The 20,590-nt window shown below is 41.9% G+C and overlaps 2 protein-coding genes across 3 annotated transcripts in view; one reads left to right on the plus strand and one right to left on the minus strand.

Annotated features, from left to right (window-relative positions):
- ACAD11 (acyl-CoA dehydrogenase family member 11) overlaps nt 1–20,590 on the plus strand; it is a 74,394-nt gene that overhangs the window by 46,715 nt on the left and 7,089 nt on the right. The window contains exons 14-16 of the mRNA XM_024566093.3: nt 17,521–17,587; nt 18,196–18,281; nt 20,031–20,102. Of these exons, the coding sequence (XP_024421861.2) occupies nt 17,521–17,587; nt 18,196–18,281; nt 20,031–20,102 (225 nt within the window). The remainder of the gene's footprint in view (nt 1–17,520; nt 17,588–18,195; nt 18,282–20,030; nt 20,103–20,590) is intronic.
- ACKR4 (atypical chemokine receptor 4) lies at nt 324–4,392 on the minus strand. Of its 2 annotated transcripts, XM_045199737.2 has the most exons (3): nt 4,356–4,392; nt 4,057–4,234; nt 324–1,457 (listed from the first exon to the last, which is right to left on the minus strand). In XM_045199737.2, the coding sequence occupies exon 3, from the start codon at nt 1,446–1,448 to the stop codon at nt 399–401; it is 1,050 nt and encodes a 349-aa protein (XP_045055672.1). In that variant the 5' UTR covers nt 1,449–1,457; nt 4,057–4,234; nt 4,356–4,392; the 3' UTR covers nt 324–398. The 2 variants fall into 2 exon arrangements, with proteins under 2 accessions (XP_045055672.1, XP_024421863.1); XM_024566095.3 differs by lacking the exon at nt 4,356–4,392 and having other exon boundaries at nt 4,057–4,304.

Genomic DNA, 20,590 nt, shown 5'->3' on the forward strand with positions numbered 1-20,590 from the left:
GGTAGATGAAATTTTGCTGTATAGTTATTCAAGTATTAAAATTATGCAGGAAAATCATCTTTATGTAATATAAAATAATAAGAAATGCCCCATAATGTAAGCCTCTTTATTAATGTTAGATGGCCTAACTTATAGCATGATGTTCTTATTACTTATGCTTGTTACTACTATTTTCCGACATTGTTTAATTTGCATGTTTTATGCATTGATTATTTTGTTTCCTCTTCTTGGCTTCTACCTGCCCTCCCCGCCCCGCCCCCGTTCCTCACCCCAGCTCTTCTTTATTGTAAGTTGCGACCCCATGTTTCAGGTTTGAAGTTCAGAATAACGCAGATGTTTTATCTCAGGGCAAAGCATCATTCATGTGTATCGAAGCAAGACAGAAGGCAGTTTTACATTTAAATGCTGAATGTACTGGTTGGCTCTGTAGGGACTTCGGAATCCAAAGGAATCTCCACATTTAGTCTTTGTCTTCTCCAGGACCCATATTTCTTGGCAACTTTCATAATGTAGTTTTTAAAAGAGGATCCCATAAAAACATACAGGATGGGGTTGAGGCAGCTGTGGAAGAGTGCAATGCTCTCTGTGATCTGGATGGCAACGTCCATGCGTTTGCTCATGTCGCAGTCAGTGATCAGGAGGTAGATGATGTCTATGGTTTGGCAGAACTTGACAATGTTATAGGGCAGCTGAGTGACAATGAAAACTATAACCACTGTGAAGAGAACTTTGAGGGGTCCAGATTTCTTAATGTTTGGCATCTTGATGAGGGTCCTTGCTGTGATAAAGTAGCACACGCCCATAATGAGAAGGGGAATAACAAATCCGATGCAGATTTCCAGCATTTGAATTGATGCCTTCAGGGATGTTTGCAGGTGGTATGGAAAGATGGGAATGCACCTAGCCATGTGATTTACTGTGTAAAAAACCAGCTGAGGTATACTCAGCAAGATGGCAAACATCCAGACACAGAAGCAGATGAGCCGGCATGGTTTTCCCACCCCCGAATGGCTCGGGGCTTTAGTTACTGCCCAGTATCTGTCTATGCTGATACAAGCCAAAAACTGCATTCCAGAGACAAAGTTGACTGTGTACAAGGCTGAAGTGACCTTGCACATGATTTTCCCTAAAACCCACCCATGAACTGCATTAACTGCCCAGAAGGGCAGAGTGAATAGGAGGAGTAAATCCGCCACCGCCAGATTCAGGATGTACACATCTGTTTTGGTTCTCTGCTTCTTGTAATAGGCGTAAATCGCCACCACTACGGAGTTTCCTGCGAGTCCAATGATAAAAGCTATTGTGTAGAAGGCAGGCAGGAAAACCTTGGCAAATTTCCTGACCTCTTCTTTTACACAGACCACTTCATACTGACTGTAGTCGTGAGTGCCGTTTATCTCATTTTCCTCATAGTAGTAATCCATTGACTGGTTGTGTTCCAAAGCCATGGCTGCAATCTAAATGGCAAAAAGGATACATGATACTCACTTTAATGTTGATTAAAAGGAAACACTTTTTATCTAGCATATGTTTTGTTCTCTTACTAGAGAATAGTTTGTTGCCATAACATCCATGAGCCTGAATCTGCCATTTTTTTGAAATCCTTAATGGAAGCCACACTGGAGTATATCCCCAAGAACTTTCTTCATCCTTTGTCTTTATAAGTCTGGGTGCAGGAGCTGGTATTTACACAAAGAAGCTAAAAATAATACCCTGAGGAATTTTCTTAATCATTAAACCCTAAATAAAAGTCATGACTTCTTTTGTGAAAATAGTTTTTAAAATATGAAAGTTTAGTCAGATTTCAACTAAAAAGAATCAAAAATGTTATAATTTTTACATATACAAGGTTGTGATTTATATGCAGTTTATTGACCAATTAAATAAATATACTTATTTTAATTACTTAAAATAAAGTTTCTTTTTACGTTATTTATTTATAAACTCATGTTTAAATCTTATCTGAGCATTTATGCTCAACTTCATTAGTTAGCATTTATAAAACAGTCTCTTCTAGTTCGCCTTCCTCCAAATGCTGTCCCTGCCTGCTCACTGTCCACCACTGTTTGGTAGCCCTGTCATTCCCCTGGTCACCCAAGTCCACTAGTCACTTAAGCATGCACCGTGCTGACTTCTCTCTTACCTTCATCTGTGACTTCCAGACAGCCCTTCAATTCTGATTTTTACCTTCCAAATAGATCTCGAATCTGTCTCCTCTTAGTCAGCACTCCCTGTCACCTCCACGCGAAAAGGCCAGCACTGTTTCTTACATGGTCTCCTACAGTATCTTCCTAACTGGCATCCTTGGCAAACACATTTTCTTCCTGCCACCAGAGTGCTGTGTCTCTGAAACACCAATCTGTTACTCCCCCGCTTAGCTCCTCACCTGAAAGACACATCTCTTCACCTGAAAGATGCAGTCCAAGCTCCTTGGCATGATATCCAAGGCTCCCCCCATAATTTGGTCCTACCCGTGGTTCCTGCCACCTCTCTCTACTATGGGCCCCAGCACTGTAGACAGTACTAGTACTGAGTAGCCCGAGCTACAGTACTCATTCTGTTCCTTTACCTGTTACACTATTTCCTGTCCTTCCTTTGAAGAGCCAGTTCCTACTCAATGAACTTAGGTGTCACCTGTCTCCCCCAGGAAGATTTTCCTGATCCAAAAGCTATATATACATACCTCTCAGAGAACTGACCCTATTCTATGGAAAAGATGTGTTTCCTAGACTACTTTTCCCCTCTGTGTTCTAAGTTCCCTAAGATTGTAATTAATACCTTACAGAGTGCCTGGCACACACTAGTTGCTCAGTAAATATGTATCAAAGAAAGGTTCTCCAGCAGATATGAAGCTATTACTCTCCTGTCTCATCATTGTTATTTTACTATATTGGCTATTAAGACCCAGAATTCACAAGTTTTAAAATGTATTTAATAACTTAAAATGGTTTTATTAGAGTGCAGAGTTTTGTTTTGCTTTTTCCTTAGCCTTTCTGTCTCCCCTTGGTTATTTTTATCCTTGGAAGAAACCCAAATATTCTTATAGAATCAGTAATGAAAATATTTTCAGAACAGTGTGGCACGCCCTGGCTGATGTGGCTCAGTGGATTGAGTACCAGCCTGCGAACCAAAGGGTCGCCAGCTCAATTCCCCATCAGGAATCATGCCTGACTGCCAGGTCCCAGTAGGGGGCAAACAAGAGGCAGTCACACATTGATGTTTCTCTCCCTCTCTTTCTCCCGCCCTTCCCCTCTGTCTCAATAAATAAATAAATAAAATCTAAAAAAAAAACCCAGTGTGACAACTTACAGTACAGTTTCAAAATAATATTTTTATACTTGCTAACCTTTGGGGGTGAGTAAAGCAAAATAAAGAAGGCCCCCTGAGGAAAGACACCACATAAGAAAGTTACTTTAATTATGCAAAAACCAGGTGCCAACAGTTTGAAATGACTACTTTTACCCTTAATGCTATTTGAAAGTTCCAATCTGGAAGATTACTCTGGTTTTCATTAATTATTAACAAAAAAATAACTTTGTTCTTTCTTTCTCTTTCATCCCAGAAATCTTAAACCTGATCATAAGGAAGAATGCGGCCAAAAAAGATAAGGTTTTAAGGAAGGATGTTTTAAAATAAGAATGGATCTTACTAAAATTTTGCATAAATAAGGATAGGAATGGAAATTATTTCCAGAAATGATCCTCTGACAGATGCATAGAAACACATTTAGATGTCTTTGTGATTACTACAAGAATAAAAAAAAAATTAGTGTTTGTAAAACAAAGCAACAAAATGGTATAGCAAAAGCTGTTTTTTATTAACAACATTCCATAGGCAACTAATGGTATTAAAATAATACATTTTCTTCTTGCTATATTCAGATATTTGTTTTAAGATCAAAGTGTACAGCTGTTTTCAAATAGTTGTGGGGTTTTTTTTTTTTTTGCACAGAAACATAGATTTTTACGCATGAGAGCTCCCTCTACAAAGATAAATACACAAAGTCTTTGGGCATTTAAAAAAATCCTAAGTCAGAATGAGAAAAGAAAAACCAACCTGTTTCAGTGAGCAGAGAGCAGCAGTCTTGAGCGTGGTGTGAATGAACTCCAAAGACCTCTTCTTAACTGGGTTACTTTTGTTTTCGTTTTATACCCCGCCTTTGTCTTGCATCCAAGAGGGCTTTCCTGCAATTTAACCTTGTGGGTGCTTGATCTTTATTTTATGTGTAACCATCCTGTGAAATCAAATCCAAGTTCTTAAGTGTCCTAGGATACAAACCTGACAGAATCTCATCTTGTTTCAACAACTACAGGCCTTCCAAAGTTTCCACTTAGCCAAAAGCAACCAGAAAGTACCTGTAGCTTCGGAACTGACTGCGACGCCGAAAGAATTCACCCCCCAAGAGCGTCAAGGCAGCTGACAAGCACTTGCAGGTTGCGGCAAGAAAGTCTCTCTCGAGCTATATTGCCTAAGAAAGAAAACAGAATGGTTTTTCCACCCAGAAAGTTCTTTTTAAAGACTAAATTATCAAAGATGAAATTCTAAGTAATCGTTAGGCATATCTAGATTTTAATTTTTTATGCCACATTAATATTTTACTTGAACTATTAGACTCCGTTTTGCTTCACTGTACTCCCCTAGCCTTGATCTCAGAGAATTCCTTTCCCCGTGACTTTAAACCCCCTTGCCTTCTTGTAACGTTTTTCTTCTGGCCAGCAGCCCATCCTGTGTCTCAGTAAGTTGTTTATTTTTCCCACGTTTTAAACAAATGAAAATTAGAGAAAGATGAGACATTTATGTAGATTTAGCCCTTGTGGTTCATTTGCACTCTCCTCACATTTACATAACAGTCCTCTCATTCACTGTACATTCACGCACGGCTGGGCTCCTCTCCGCCTGCACAAGTTATTTCAGACCCGTGACATTTTTCTCTCCAAGCAGTTGCTCTGACTCAGTTCACAGAAAAGAGGCTCCTGGTCACTGTGTTCTCTCTTCCCACACCTTCCCACAGTACATCTCAGAGGGTACCACCAGATTCTTCTTTTTACCCACCAGGCTTTGAGGAAGAGTCATTTTCATGTAACTGAACCAGCACACCAGGAAAAACAGTCCCTCGATCGGTGGTGTTTGTCATTTTCCATTGTGTAAACACTCTCTCTATGGCCAATTTTAAGCTACCAACATGAAGCCACCGAAAGGAAAATATCTAAGAGGAGAGCAGAATCAGCTCTCCTGAGCCAGCTCTAGCATGCTTCTCCCAAAGGAGGCACCTCTTCTCTTTACCAAACTGATGGTTAATCTCTTGCTGCCTTCGGAAGGATGCTGCTCTTAACATTATCCCTGACCCTGCCCTCTCTGGACTATTTGGTCCTTCCCCTCTCTTACCTCTTGTTCCTCTTGATTTGATACACATCGGGGCAGGAGGAAGTGAATGAGCAACCTTCCACGAAATTCTTAGAGTGGCCTACAAAATCCCTCCATCTCTCATTGCCTCTCTGACTGTATTTCATAGTACTCACCCCTTTTCTTGCTTGTTCTGCCACACCAACCTCCTTGCTGTTGTGGAATGTACCAGGCATATTTCCTACTGAGAGCTTTTCTACTGGCTCTTCTATCTTACGGAATGTGCTTCCTCTTAATGTTTGCAAGGCTCACTCCCTCATCTGCTTCAAGTCTTTGTCCAGTCACCACCTTCTCACTGAGGAAATGCCCCGCCTCCACCTATAGTTCCAATTCACCTCACCCATAGCACTTACCATGTGCTAATGTACCCTGTCAGGTGTCTGTTGTCTCTCGCCCTGTTGGAGAATATAAACTTCATCAGGGCAGGTACTTTCGTTTGCTTCTTCACTGGTATATTCCAAGTGCTTAGAATAGTGTCTGGCACATAGTATGTCTGCAGTTAATATTTTGATTTAATAAATAATCCTACATTTCCTTCCGATTATTACCTCATTTTACTTACCCTTGATGCTATACTTTTTTTAATTAAAAAAATTTTTCAGCTACAGTTGACATGCAATATTGTATTAGTTTCAGGTGCACAGCATAGTGGTTAGACATTTGTATAACGTAGAAGTGGTCCCCTTGATAAGTCTAGTCCCCACCTGACACCGTTCGTAGTTCCTATAGTATTACCGACTGCATTGCCTATGCTGTACTTTACATCCTCGTGTCTATTTTATAACTGCCAATTTTGTACGTCTTAATCCCATCACCTTTTTTACCCAGCTCCCCAACCCCCTCCCATCTGACCACCATTAGTGTGTTCTCTGTATCTATGAGTGTTCCAGTTCTGTTTGTTCATTTATTTTTTTTTTAGATTTCACATACAAGGGAAACCATTTGGTATTTTTCTTTCTCTGACTGACTGATTTAACATAATACCCTATAGGCCCATCCCCGTTGTCACAAATGGTAAGACCTCATTCTTCATGGCAGAGTAATATTCCACTGTATGTGTGTGCCACATCTTCATTTCTATTCATCTATAGATGAACACTTTGGTTGCTTTTATATCTTGGCTATTATAAATAATGCTGCGATGAACATAGGGATGTATACATCTTTTCCAATACATGTTTTGTATTACTTCGGATAAATACCCAGAAGTGGGATTGCTGAGTCCTATGGTAGTTCTATTTTTATTTTTTCGAGGAACCTCCATACCCTTTCTCACACTGGCTTCACCAATTTCAGTCCCACCAACAGTGCACAAGGGTTCCCATTTCTCCACATCCTTACCAACACTTGTTTGTTGATTTATTCACTATTCTGACAGGTGTGAGGTGATAATCTTATTGTGGTTTTAATTTTTATTTCCCTGATGATTAGTGATATTCAACATCTTTTCATATGTATATTGGCGATCTGTTTGTCCTCTTTGGAGAAATGTCGGTTCAGGTCCTCTGCTTCATCTAATCCACTATTGACTCCATTTAATGTATTATTCTTCATTTCAGTTACTGTTTTCTTCAATTCTGACTGGTTCTTTTTTATGGTTTCTCTTTCTTTGTGTAAGTTCTCACTGAGTTAATCTCCTCTTACCCTAAGTTCATTGAGCATCCTTATAACCAGTGTTTTGAACTCTGTCTCTGGTAGATTGCTTGCCTCGATTTTGTTTTTTCTGGAGTTTTGTCCTGTTCTTTCATTTGGAACATGTTCCTTTGCCTCCTCATTTTGGCAGCCTCCCTGTGTTTGTTTCTGGGTATTAGGTAGAGCTGCTATTGGCCTGACATAGTAGGTGTCCTGTGAGACCCAGTGACACAGTCTCCGTGGCCACCTGAGCTGGGTGCTCCAGGGCTGTAACCTTGTGTGGGTTGTGTGTGTCCTCCTGTTGTACTTGAGCCCTGACTGCTGTTGGCGCGTCAGGGAGTGGAACTAACCCTCGGGCTGGCTGGCTGTGAGGTCTGGCTGTGACTGTGGCTCAGGAGCTGTTGTGCAGAAGCTCACCCCATGGAGCTGGATTTGCTTTAGCAGGGCTCTGGTGCTTGCTGAGTCTGCCTTTTGGGTGTGTCATTTGTGGAGCTGATTGGGTGATGCTCTGGTGTGATCTGAAGCTGGCCACTGTATGTATTGGTTCTGTAGTGTCTTCTGGGGATTGAGGGGTGCGGGGTGAGCTGCTGTCTGTACCCTGTCCAGGGCCACCTGGTAATAGCTACAAAGTGATCTGTGGTAGTTGCTGTTTGGAGGTGCCTGCAAGAGGCTGTGGTGCAAATCAAGGCTGGTTGCCACTAGCGCTGGGCTTGGGGCCATTTAGCAAGGGGTACAGGGCAATACTGAGGCCAGTCGCTGTTTGTTTGGGGTTTGTGGACCTTTGAGAGACTTTTTAAAGGTCCGTCGTGTGGTTCGAGACCAGCCACTTGTGTGGCACAGCTGCTGAAAGAGGTTCAAGGTGGGCGTGTAAATTGGATGGGACAGTCTCAGGGAATCACCCTGGTGGGGCAAGAGTAGTGTTAGCCAGATTAATGGAGACTCAGGCACCTGCCTGTGCCTGCCCTCTGTGGATGGAGTGGGCTTAACAAAGGACAAATGGCTCCTGCCAGCATTTCCGCCAGCACCTGCCAGCTGTGTCAGAGGAGGGCTCAACAAAGGAACTATAGTGCCCGCCAGACCTTCAGTCCTGGATGGTTTTGCCCCTCCAGCCCTCATCTTAATGCGAGACAGTTGAGTTCCTCCCAGTATGCCCCTGGTGCTTTACAAACTGCTATCCCTTTGCTGGAACTTAGGGCGAGTGTTTGTGAGTGAGTGAGTCAGGTCCTTTAAGAGGGTCAAAAGCAGCCCTCTGGTCTCACCTCCACAGAGGGCCGTGCTGATTTTCACAGCCAAGTGTGAAGGGGACTCCTCTTCCTGCCACTGGTGTTCCAGGTTTGGAAGCCCAGTGTGGGCTGAGATCCCTCGCTCCCCAGGGGTGACGCCCGCTGTAGACATACACTTCCTGACTCTTAACCTCCACTCATGGGTGTGGGACCAGCCCGTTTTGTGTCTCCACCTCTACTGCCAGTCTCAACATGACTTCTTTATATCCTTTGTCATATGAGTTTTAAACCTAAGACCAAATGAAGTGTATTTCACATCAGAGATTCAGTGTTGGTAGAAGAAATAGCCTTGGGAATTTGTGGATGGCTGACTGTGCTTCGTATCATGTAATTGTCCACATCACTTTCTTTGCTGCTACAGACCGCATCCATACCAACGGTCACGCTCCTTCCCCAGCTGCCATCTTTGCTCGTGGTAGAGAATGATCCTGTTTAATAACTATGTGGTTTGTAAGAGTCTAAGAAATTAAAACTCATCAGCAAATATGAGGGAGCTGTCCTTTTCTGCCTGACTTAATCCTGGCACTTGTACAGTCTTGAAATGCCGGAGTTTGGATCAGAAACAAAATTATTTTATCTACGCCATCTGTTTTCATTCATGAAGGTCTGGGACACAGCAGATATGTTTAAATGTTTGCTAGTCTATTCAGATTTCCTCTAATATATTTCATCTGTGACATTTGGTATCCTGTTCATTAACTAAAATAATATAAAAGAGCAAAACTCTCTCTAGAAGAAGGATGTTTTAGCTGCTGTACCTGCCAAAGTCTGCTTGTAGCCAAGAGGAGATGATATATTTGTGAGGGGTTTTTTCTATTTTATGCAACATCAATGCTAAATCAAAATATTTCAGCCCTTACCACCTATGTGCTCACTCTTACTTCCTGTATGTAGTGACCCCGAAGGAGAGCCACTCTAGAGGCTTTGAATTTTTTAAATCTGCATTGTTTTAGATTAGATTGAGCAAAGAATTATTTACTATTTATCTATTTATTGTCTTCGAATTGTACCAGATACCTGAAATCTGCTGGCCACTACACAGTGCTGTGGCAACAATTTCTCATGACAGAAATTTCAAGGCAAGAAATGCTACTGGGCTCTACTAGAGAAAAATACACATATTCCAAGTATTAGGGAGTGGGGCTTTTGACTAGGGTTTAAGGAAATTGGAGAGAAAATTTTATTGTGAAGGGTTTAGCTTCTGGTTATCTAGGATTAAGATCCATGAAGTCTTAGAAGATTTGTCCAAAGTGTTTTTGATTACCAGGATAGAAATTGAGAAAGAAAAGTTCTCTAATGAAAATGAACCTGAGTCATACCATTATGACCTAATCTGATTTTCAGAAGTATGGTCACCAAGGAGGCGAAGAGTTATATGGGCAAGTGGCCTGACCTGTCGGCCTGTGGGCCTTGAGGTTTCCTATGACTAAAACCTCAAAAACCCCAAGGAGAAAAATACCCAGTTGAAAAATTAAAAGTGAGCCCCTCTACAAATAGAGAGGCTCTTTATAATCTCTAACTAAGAATCAGTGCGAGGTTGCATGTTATTGCATATCTAGGTCCGGTCAAGGGTGAGAAGAAATCCCCCCAGCCCAGCATCTTCAGATAAGAAATTTCAGTTAAGATCCACGGTGCTATGCCGGTGCTGTCACTTGCCATTTGAATCATCCTAGTGCTCTCTGGGTTGATCCTCGGACTGAAGGAGTTCAGTTTTTTACCTCCTAGCACCTAGGGAAGCCAAAAGGACACAGTCCTGTGGAAAGAACAATGATGATTTGGAAATTCAGACATGGTTCCATAGATGAGGAGAATCAGGTGGACTCACTATCCAGAGCATAACATCTGAGATTTTTAAAACTTAATTTTGAAATCTGTGAATGGGGGCATCCTTTCTCGTTAAAATTTGACAGGCGCAACAACTGAAACATCCTTCTCTAAAAAGAGACTTTTCAGAACTAATTAGAAAATAGATTCCATTAAATTTGAAGGAACCCAAATTATAGCCATTGGTTTTTAAAACAATTGCATTTTTTAAATAAAGGGTTTTTTTTTTTACTTTCAAGTCACAAGTCACAAATACATTTCATTTTTATAATCTTTTAATTTTTAATTTTTTAAATTATAGTTTACGTTCAGTATTATTTTGTGTTAGTTTCAGGTGTAGAGCATGGTGGTTAGACAGTCCTAGACTTTACAAAGTGCTGCCCCCGATATCTGTAGTACTCCCCTGGCGCCGTACACAGTTACTACAACAGTCCTGAGTACATTCCCCGTGCTGAACTTCACACCCGCGTGACTATTTCCTGACTACCAATCTCTACGTCTCAATCCCTTCAGCTTTCTCACCCAGGCCCCAACACACTCCGGCAACCACCAGTGTGTTCTCTGTATCTGTAAGTCTGTTCCTGTTTTTAAAACAATTGCATTTTAATCTTAGCTATATTTTACATGTGTAATTCACAATACAGAATAATTGGGATTAGAATTTTAAGATCTTGGTTTTACTGGTTTTAACATTTTAGAGCTTCTAAGATTTCTAATTTTTCTTACATGACCATATTCTGAGGTGATCATTGCATTTCTAAAACTTCAGGGAACACTAACAATAGGTACATGAATATGTAAAAAGTGGTTTTGGCAAAGTTTAAAGGAAAGAATCTAAGGGAGTCCATTCATAGTGTGGTGGAGTCAGCACCTGAAATTGACCTTCTCAAAGATCAACAACTAAAAAGCTACCAAAAAAACTTCCTAAAAACTCTTAGGAGTGACCAAAAGCAGGCTGATTTTGTAGCAGAGTCAAAGCTGGAAGATGAGATGAGCACAAGGTGAGGTTTCCACGTTCAGGCTTTGAGGCCCCAATGTGGTGCCAGTCTTTGTGTCCTAAGAAACCAGAAGGCAGCGCCTGGGGTAGCCACTGCTGCTGGGGAAAGAGGGAGTAGGGTGGGTATTCCAGGAGAGGAGGGAGTCAGAAAAGGGGAGTTTCGGGTTTTACGTGTAAGCTTTGCCCAGCTCTCTGGCTGACTCCTGAATCAATGACCTACACAGGGCAGACTCAAAGCGCCTGGGAGCTAAGCAGAAGGCACTAAACTGGAATTTGACCTCCCTCCTACCTCTATTTGAGACTGATCCCACAGTTTGTTTCTACCTAAGTTAACTGCCTGATAAAACAAAAACATCAATGCTCTTTGGAGGGATATAACAGATCCAGATTCTTCAAAACGAATCACAATTTCTAGAATACAATCTAAAATTACCAAATGAAGGACCATGGAGACTCTAAGGGGAAAACCCAACTCCCAAAGGATAGAGATACTAGAATTATCAGACAAGGGCTTAAGGCAGCAATGATAAGTTTGCTCAGCGAAGTTAGAAAATGAACAGAAAACATCAGGAGAGAAATATAAAACAAAAAACCAATTGGAAAATATTAGAACTGAAAAGTAAAATATCTGGAAAAACATTCACTGAATGGGCTTAGTGATATAATAGAGATGAGAGAGGAAATAGTTAATGAACTTGAAGATAAACTGGTAGGAATTATCTCATTTGAAGAAAATATGGAAAGAAATGAGTCTTTCTAATTTCTTTGGATATTGTCCACAGAAAGCTGTGGACAATATCCAAAAGTCTAAAATATGTGGGATCAGAATTTCCGAAGAGAGAGGAAGAGATTGCCATTTAAAAGAATAACATCCAGATAATGGAATATTATTTAGCACTATAAAGAAATGAGCTACCAAACCATGAAAAGACATGAAGGAAACTTAAATCCAGTTTATTAAGTGAAAAGGCCAGGACTCCAGCCATATGACATTCTGGAAAGGGCAAAACTAAGACGACCAGTGGTTGCTAGGAGTTCGGGGTGGGGAGAGAGAAACAGGTGGAGCAAGCAGGATTTTCAGGGAAGTGGAAGTACTCCGTATGGTGGGTACGTGTCATGGTGCATTTGTCCAGACCCACAGAATGTACAGCATCTAGTGAACTGTGACATAAACTGTGAACTTTGGGTGACTGGGATGGGTCAGTGTAAGTTCATTGTAACAAATGGGCCACTCTGGTGGGGGGTGCTGATACTGGTGGGGGCTGTGCATGGGTGGGGGCAAGGGGCGTACAGGGAACTTCTGTACCTTCCCCTAAATGTTGCTGTGAACCTAAAACTGCTCAAAAAATAAAACACACGCACACACTCTACAAATTCGAACACTGTTATTCATTATCGGCTGTTTAAATAAGTATGTTTAACCTGACTTAAGGGGCCCTATTGTCCAATACCAATACCCAGACTGCCGACTGTTCAGGGCTTTGTACAGTGCTCTGTTTGAACAACATTACATTTGTCTTGTATTTATGGAAATGCTTGTACTTTTCTTTCAATGAAAAACAGATTCATTTATTTTTAATATCATAACTTTCTAATTTTACTTGAAACAGTTGGACTTAGTAATGATTATGTTGCAAAATCCCAGAAGGCAGGGAAAAAGGGTTTTGCTGTCTACCTCATGTGTAATGGAGACAGTAAGTCATACATCTGGAGAGAAAATAGGAGAGACAATTTTGCCTATTTGTTTTTTGATTACAGTGTGGTATTTGTTAGCCAACTGAATGTCGATTTTTTAAAATGTCCTGTTCTAAGTTAAAAGGCTTCTCCTGTACTCTCTAGGCACGAATGGAATCCTACAGCAATTCACGTCGATGCGACTGCAGGTCCTGACAGGACTGGAAAGCAGTCGTGTGGCTCGAGGCCTAAGCCACTTTAAGGTGTTTCCTTATTTCACCACCAGCCTGGGCATGGATTGAGTCAGTAGTTTAGGCACACTGGCGTCTTCCCCTGCTCTCCCTTTCCCGGATGAAGGTTATTTTTAGTGGGGTTTTTTTAAATCGGTTTAAGTGTGTTGTAAGGCAGAGTGTGCATGGCGGATTTCTGGAGCTGTGTGTTATCACAGAGACGAGGAGAAAGTGCCCCACCCTATGCAGGAAATGCTTCTCCACAGCCGTGTTGAAGGTTCAAATTAAAAAGAGATTAAGAAAGAGGAAAAAAACAACTTACTGCAGTTTACTCAGCAAGACTCTGTCTCTTCCTCCTGTGGTCTACATTTGTTTACAAGGCGGTAGGCTAGTTTTTAAAATGCTTTTAAATTACTATTATTATTAAATTAGAAATCATAACAAATGAGAATGTATCTAACAGCATACTGTTTCCCATCCCTCCACAGCCCAACACCATACCGGAGAGAAAACTCTTCTAGCATTTTCTGGTTTTAGTTCTCTGGTTTGTGCTATAATTTTAAGTAAAATGTTTTTTACTCTCTCCAAGTTTATTCATTTTAGGCGCTATCCATCAGCTCTCCAATTTGAATATGACCGTTTCACTCATTTGGAATGTAACTGCCATTTCCACATATATATTATTGTTTTCAATATTTTGATTACTTTTAAACGTTAAATGATCTCTAATCTTTCCTCTCCATCCTCATGGACAGAATCTCTTCAAGCTTAACTTCATAACATGAGGATATGAGTGCACTTATGCTTTCTTTACCCTTTATCCCTTCCTTCCATATCGCACCTCGTGTCCGCCACAGCTTCTACTTTTACGTTGTCGGGAGAACTGGAGTTTATGTTGTGTCTCTACTGTATGGTTGACCGCAGGGTGACTCACCTTCGAAACCCCACACACAGCACACTTGCTTCCTCGAGCTCTGTTCATATTGCTCAATGCCAGTCTAAGTGTGGTAGATTACGTGTCCTTCTCTAACTGAGGCAAGATAATATCCCCTTGGCCATTCGAAGGAGCAGCAAGGTCAATTAGAACAGCTTACTTTACACTCTAGGCAGTACTTAAGTTCATGCCCTCTTGTAGCTGGCTTTATATTTGGACCATGGCTCACATGCACATTTAGAAAGTATTTTCCTGGAATTTCTAATAGTCATTTTTCTCGCATTGCATTGTTTGCTTTTATCATTTTCTGCTGTTACACATCAACACACAGTTCTAAATTGCACCTGTAATTCATTCTTTTCTGGAGGCCTCTCTCTGAGAGTCTTCAGCCTGATGCGAGTCTAATCCTTAATACCTTATAAGGGACTTGTGTTTTTCTCTCTGAAACCATTTAGGATTTCTCTTTTATTGTTGATGTTTTGACGTGTCATAAGCACATATATGAAGATTCTTCTTGCCAGTCAGTGGTCTTTTTAATCTGAAGACTTTTATTTTTCAGTTTTAGAAAATTCTCTTCTACAAGTTTCTTTGATAAGTTCTTCCCTTTATTTTTCTCTTTATCGGACCCCTTTTAGTCTGATGTTGGACTCTATGTTTTTGCTCTAAATGTCTCTATCTTTGCCCTCCTATTTTTAATCTCTGACTTTTTCCTTTGCTTATGGAAATTTTCTTGATTTGATTTTTAGTGATTCTGTTGAACTTTATGTTTTAGCAATCATAGGTTAATCACTAAGAGTTTTTATTTTCTTGTTTTCTGATGTTCCTGTTTCATAGCATCCTTTTCTGGTTTTATGACTGCAATACATTTGGGTCTCTTAAATTACATTAACTAGAGGTTTTGTTGTTTGGTTTAGCTCAATTTTGTTTTGTTTTAGGTTCTGTTTCTTTTATTTTGTTCCTCGAGGGTCTCTTATAGCTTATTTTGGACAGTTATTCTCTTTAATGCTGTGGGCTCTCTTCACATACGGCAGGTCCTTGGTTTTCTGTTCATACTTAAGAGAAGAGGAAGAGTAGTTGGTTGTCTTCATGAGTAACTCAGAGCTCTTTTCCAGCCACGTTTCTCTCCTGAGCAAGAATTCTGAATGAGACCTGGTGGAACAGGGCTGGGACTCACTTGAGAGTCAGCTGATGGGAAGCTCCCTGTCAAGTCTCAGAATGACTTTTTTCAGATTTTCAGTAACACACTGTGTACTTTTCTCCTTAGGCTGTCGGATACTGCCCTGTGAGAGTGCCTCCTGATACATCGGCCCACTAATAAAGCTTGTAGCCTCACTTCTCAGTTACACCTTCGGACTCTGGGGCCCGAACGCTGTCCCTCTGCAGTCCTTACGTCACTTCCCAGACTCTGACTTCTGTGTCCACGTCATTGGTCAGCTCGCTCTGTCTGCTTCCCAGGCATTTACTGAACTCTCATCTGCTTGTGACCACCACCACCACCAATCCCATGCCTCACCTTCTGTATGTTTTCTGTTAAGGTTAGACCTTCATCGTACTTCTATATTTTTATATCAATGCGAGACAATTTTGGCCATCTCGAATCTTTCCAAGTTGGATTTAGAAAAGCTATCAATTCAGTTTTCCATTCTGAACTCTAGCAAATTGTAGATTGTTTCCACTGTATAGTTTTCTCTGTTTAGTGCTCCCTCAAATAGACTGAAAATACTACGAGAGCTACAGTTCTACATTCGGTTTCATTTGTTTTTTTATATAGATCAAGAGATTCAACTACATGGAGCTTCAAAACCTCAAATGCAAGTGCTAGGGTTTAAAGTAGACCCATTCTCTCTAACTTTTCAGGTTTTTTAACCCCTCCTTGCCTTGCTCTGTTTCTTGCCTAGTCATCTTTTCTTCTAGCACCAATTCTTCCCTGTGTCCTCTTCTGGGTCCCCTCTCCGGCTACAGTGACCGCACCTCTCTTCCCTCCGGGCCCTGCCGTCCATTACTCTTCCTGTTCACCGTCACAGGAGTGTTCCCAGACACGCCAGTGTACCGGCCTGTCCCTCCTTCGTGTCGCTGCTGCACGCATGTCTCCTAGGCGTACTCTTTGAACAGCTTTGAGACACAGCAGTTTTCAGCTCATGTTCAGTCGGGCTTCATCCCTACTCCCGCCCCTTCCTCCCCCTGTATTATGTGAAATAGATTCCAGACATCACATCATTCCCTTCAGATGTTTTATTATGTTTCTCAGTTGGGGCTCTTTTAAAAGTGTGGCACAGCCCCCTTAGCACACCTGAAGTTGTGTCAGTGTCATTGGGTGTCCAGGAAGTATTCACATTTCTAATTGTTTCGTAATTGTCATTAATATGTTTTAGTTTGTGTAACTGAATTTAGCATCGAATGTCTAAAAATTACTGTTGGTTGATATCCATTTAAAGTCATTTTTAATCTATAGGCTCCCTCTCTCTTTTTCCTTTTATTTCAATTTAATTGTTAAAGGAACTGGATTATTTGTCTCGTAGATTTCCCAGTGTGGGTTTTACTGGTTACCTCCCTGCATTGTCCCTTAATATGTTCCATGGCGTTTTCCCTTTTAAACTCCTGGGGTTTTATGGCATTCAGCTCTGTGACATTCCTAACATTTCTCAGGGAATCTTCATGTCACTCCAAACCTCTTGAAACCACTTTTTATGAGAAGTTAGAACAAAAAATAAGATAATTTGTTTAAGAGCTTATACAGATGTGTATAATTTAGTCTGACCCAGTCTAACTTATGGCTTTGTAATTAGAAAGCCAGTTAAATGGTAGTTTCCTTGTGGGGCCAGGTTTTTAGACTTATTGGTGAAAATGAAACATACTTTTTTGCTATAAGGCCATAGACCTCTATACTATAATAAAGTAAAAGTTTGCCTTAAAATGAGAGAAACTGTATTTTCAAATTTCTAACCCTAAATAAATAAACGAGAACCTAGGTTTGCTGTAGCCAGAATGAGCGCCTCCTGTAGGTGGAGCACAGCATCGCCATCTGCTCCACAGCGTGGCCAGGGCCAGCGACGGGGTCTGGGACAGGGGCTGCGATGCTGGAGCGGGCGAACCCCGCCCTGCTCACTGCTGGGGAAGTTAGTTTCATTTCTCAGCCATGGGGAGTGAGTGTCAAGAGTTTTAATTTTTAATGCCTTCTTCTCTACGTGTCAGAAAGCGTGGGCTCTAAACGGGAGGAGCTGCGGCCTGCAGTCTGACCCGGTAGGAGCAGCGGAACTGTCCTTTGGTCTGAAGGCTTGTGGCTGCGTCGTGGCTTCACCCCTGCTCACTGACATGCGGCCGTTTTCACAGACAGAGCCCATTCTTGGCCTCGCTGGGTCATTTCTCCTGAGTCAACACAGTTTTGTACAGAAGGGTTTTTTTTTTTTTCCAATAAATCAAGGATTTTTCCTATTTGTTTTTTGCCAGAGATAAACTTGGAATGATTAGAATTTTTAGGGTTATAATGTCAGACTAAAAATTTCCTTTTATGATGTTTTCTTCACACTTTCCCCCTGGTTTTAGGAGCTGGGAATCCAAAGTGCAAAATTGCGATTGTTTTGGGAAGAACTAAAAATACCTCAGCAGCCAGGTAATAAAACAGTTGTGATTGAAAGTCTGTATAGGGTTACCAGTCAGTCTCTCTCTCTGTCCATTTAATTTACTTAAAATGCACCATTTGGGCTCACAAATCATAATATAAAATACATCATGAGATTAAATGTCATATATTTGTATTTTACAATTATTTTGCTTAAAGATGTATCTAGGACACATTTTAGGAGTGTTGCCGCACATTCTTCACTGTGGAATTTCCTGTATTAAAGTATTGCTGTGAATCCTAACAGCTTTTTGGGTCAGATTATAAAACAAAATTTTTGCAAACTGTCTCTAAGTAATTAAGTGATGTATGAATCAGAGGTGATGGTCTTGAAATGTTTAACATTGTATATCCTCAGTTCCCATTGTTGAGCAATAAGAAGCCCCAGTTAAATAACTTCTACGTATTTTCAAATCCCTCTTACTGTTTCGGATCCCAGCCCGCATCCCACTCTGCCTGGCGTGTGCTTTTTACACCCATTCCGGGCAGCACTGCTTACATGACCACACGACAGCGAGAACACAACTGCGGTTCTGCCTACCATGTCTTGTTAGTCCACTTAGCAGGCTTCTCCTCACGTCTGTTTTTCTTGTGACCAGACACGAACAGCACAGCATGATTCTTGTCCCTCTCGGCACGCCTGGGGTAGAAGTCAGAAGGCCTCTGTCGGTTTTTGGCTACATGGGTGAGTGGCCCGCCAGCACGGCTGTGGGGGGGAGCTGCAGTGCATGGTGTCACTGAAGGGGAGAGCCAGCGCTTCAGTGTACGAGATGTGTTCTTAGAAATCTTTGGCCCCGACAACCGTCTTAATGTACCTGCCAACAAACAAAAGGACAGGTGGCGCAGCAGTGCACCTCGTCTTGGGGGAGGGCAGGTTGTACCCAAGGAACGACAGCTCTGCCGGCCGGCCAGTCTTCTGTCCGTCGTCCAGGAGAATGGATTCATGAGGTATACGCGGAAAAATGAAGTCTGGTCAACCCACAATAAAATCCGTGTTTAGCTTTCTTAATCAACCTATAACAGCTGTTAATAAGCAAGGAGTTTCGACTGATTTGAATGCAAAACTTTTCCTTCCCTCTGTCCGTGCATGGAATTTCTAAGAAGCAAGTGCACTTCATCTCCTGCCACCCAAGCCAGGCTCATGCCCACCATTCCCTGCGGCTCGGTCACTCGCTCAGCGAGCATCCGTGTGCTGACCGCCGTTCTCAGTGCTTGGTGTGCTTGAGTGAGAACAAGAGACTGAGATCTCTGCCCTCGTAGACCTTCCATGGGGGGAGGGAATAACGACAAGCCTGTAAATAAGTACATTTGAAAGCATGGTGATTATACAGCACTTGATAATGTTGTGAGAAAGTTCACTGAACTCCGGGGTCCGTGGGGAGCTGGCCTTTTCGTGAGTGTGGAATATGGCCCGTGAAAACGTTCACGGGACAGAGTAGGACTTGCGGTTGCACAGGCCACTTGACACGGTCGTCTCGGTGGGAGGCTGCGGTAGAATGTACCCGCGGGTTAAACGGGGCATAACGGGGATAAACAAACTCACCGAAGCAGACTGTGCTGGGAAGTCGGGTGCAGACCAACAGCCTGAAGACTCCCGAAACAGGTTTATAATAGAGATTGGCTGCAAATGCCCAGCTGCGTTAGAATTTTCAGTGTGACCAACTCTCCGGCACCTCCCCAACTCCCAGTGCCCAAGGCCAAAAGAAACAGTGTGGAGAAGGTTGATTAGTAAGGCCTATTCTGACAGGAAAAGGGTGTGGAGCGAGCAAGAGATTATCTCCAGAACTTGGCGGAGGCGAGGGGCTCCGTGAAGACAGAAATGTGAATGTGTTCCCAGCCCCAGCGCAACACCAGCACTTTCAGGAGGGGACATGCGGTAAACAAGCCTAGGCTGGCAGTGAGCATCCCTCAAGGGCCAGCCCGCACTTCATCTCTGTGCTGAGCCCGCCCCATCCCTCAGAAGCCCCTTCGCACCCAGGCACTGGTTTCTACAATGAAAAAATGAGAAATTTGCACTGCATTACGGACTTTCATTTTTGAGCTATAGAAACTTTTTTAACCCCAAACAAAATTTTCTTTGGGAGCCCATATATAAAAAACTTCAAAGCAGCAGCAATAATAAAACAATAATGAAATGGTCTGATCGGAGCTGGGCCGCCGTCTTCCATTGTAAAAGCTCTGCAGCTTCAGAGGACGCGTTCAGAATGGACGGAGGTTTCCCCAGTCTCTCCCCACTCAAACATTTGACGAGTTTTCCGGGCCGGGGATGCTGGGGCTTCGGGCTCCAATCCACCTGGGAAGGCCTGTGACCTACGAGGCACATGAGGTGTACTTTCTTTGAGTAATTATACTTCAGCAGGTTCATTATATGAGACTGGTTTTTTGTGTGTGTGAACTCCTTTTGCTCTTTAAAATTTTATTTTCTATTTGATAGATAATTTGCATGGAGGACATTTTGAGATCCATTTTAACCAAGTGCGAGTGCCTGCCACCAATTTAATACTAGGTGAGATATGTTTGCAAAAGTGATTCTATGGTATTGTGTATTAAGATATTTTCGGGTCTAAATATGAAAAGATACGAAGTCCACCTTAATTTCATTTTCCTTCTTACTCCATTTACAGGGGAGCATTTTCCCATTTTGTGGATTTTCTGATATAGAATAATGTTTTATTAAAGTGTTTGTGGTTTTGTATCACATCAATTAAAAACATAGCTAGAAAACTACATAGTTCAGAGCAACACACTGTTTCCTAGAACATGATCTTCAGGCCTCTCCTTGTTTTAAGAAAACCTCAGAACTCTCTGAATTCAAGTCCCCCACACGTTAAAGCGTAATAACTTTGAATACTGTGAGTCTGGAATGATTCACCCTCTCACTGACTGGAATCCCACCAGCCTTCAGGGAATCTCAAAGGGCACCCCTCTCAGGGAGGCGTCTGTGTTCCTCATCCCATCCACTCAGCAAGCCCAGACGCCTGCGCCTGCCCCGCC

Source organism: Desmodus rotundus, chromosome 8 (assembly GCF_022682495.2).
Source record: "Desmodus rotundus isolate HL8 chromosome 8, HLdesRot8A.1, whole genome shotgun sequence".
Classification (NCBI taxonomy): domain Eukaryota; kingdom Metazoa; phylum Chordata; class Mammalia; order Chiroptera; family Phyllostomidae; genus Desmodus; species Desmodus rotundus.

Coding starts and splice junctions, on each gene's coding strand:
- ACKR4 (XM_045199737.2), bottom strand. CDS start 1,448: ATGGCTTTGGAACACAACCAGTCAATGGATTACTACTATGAGGAAAAT.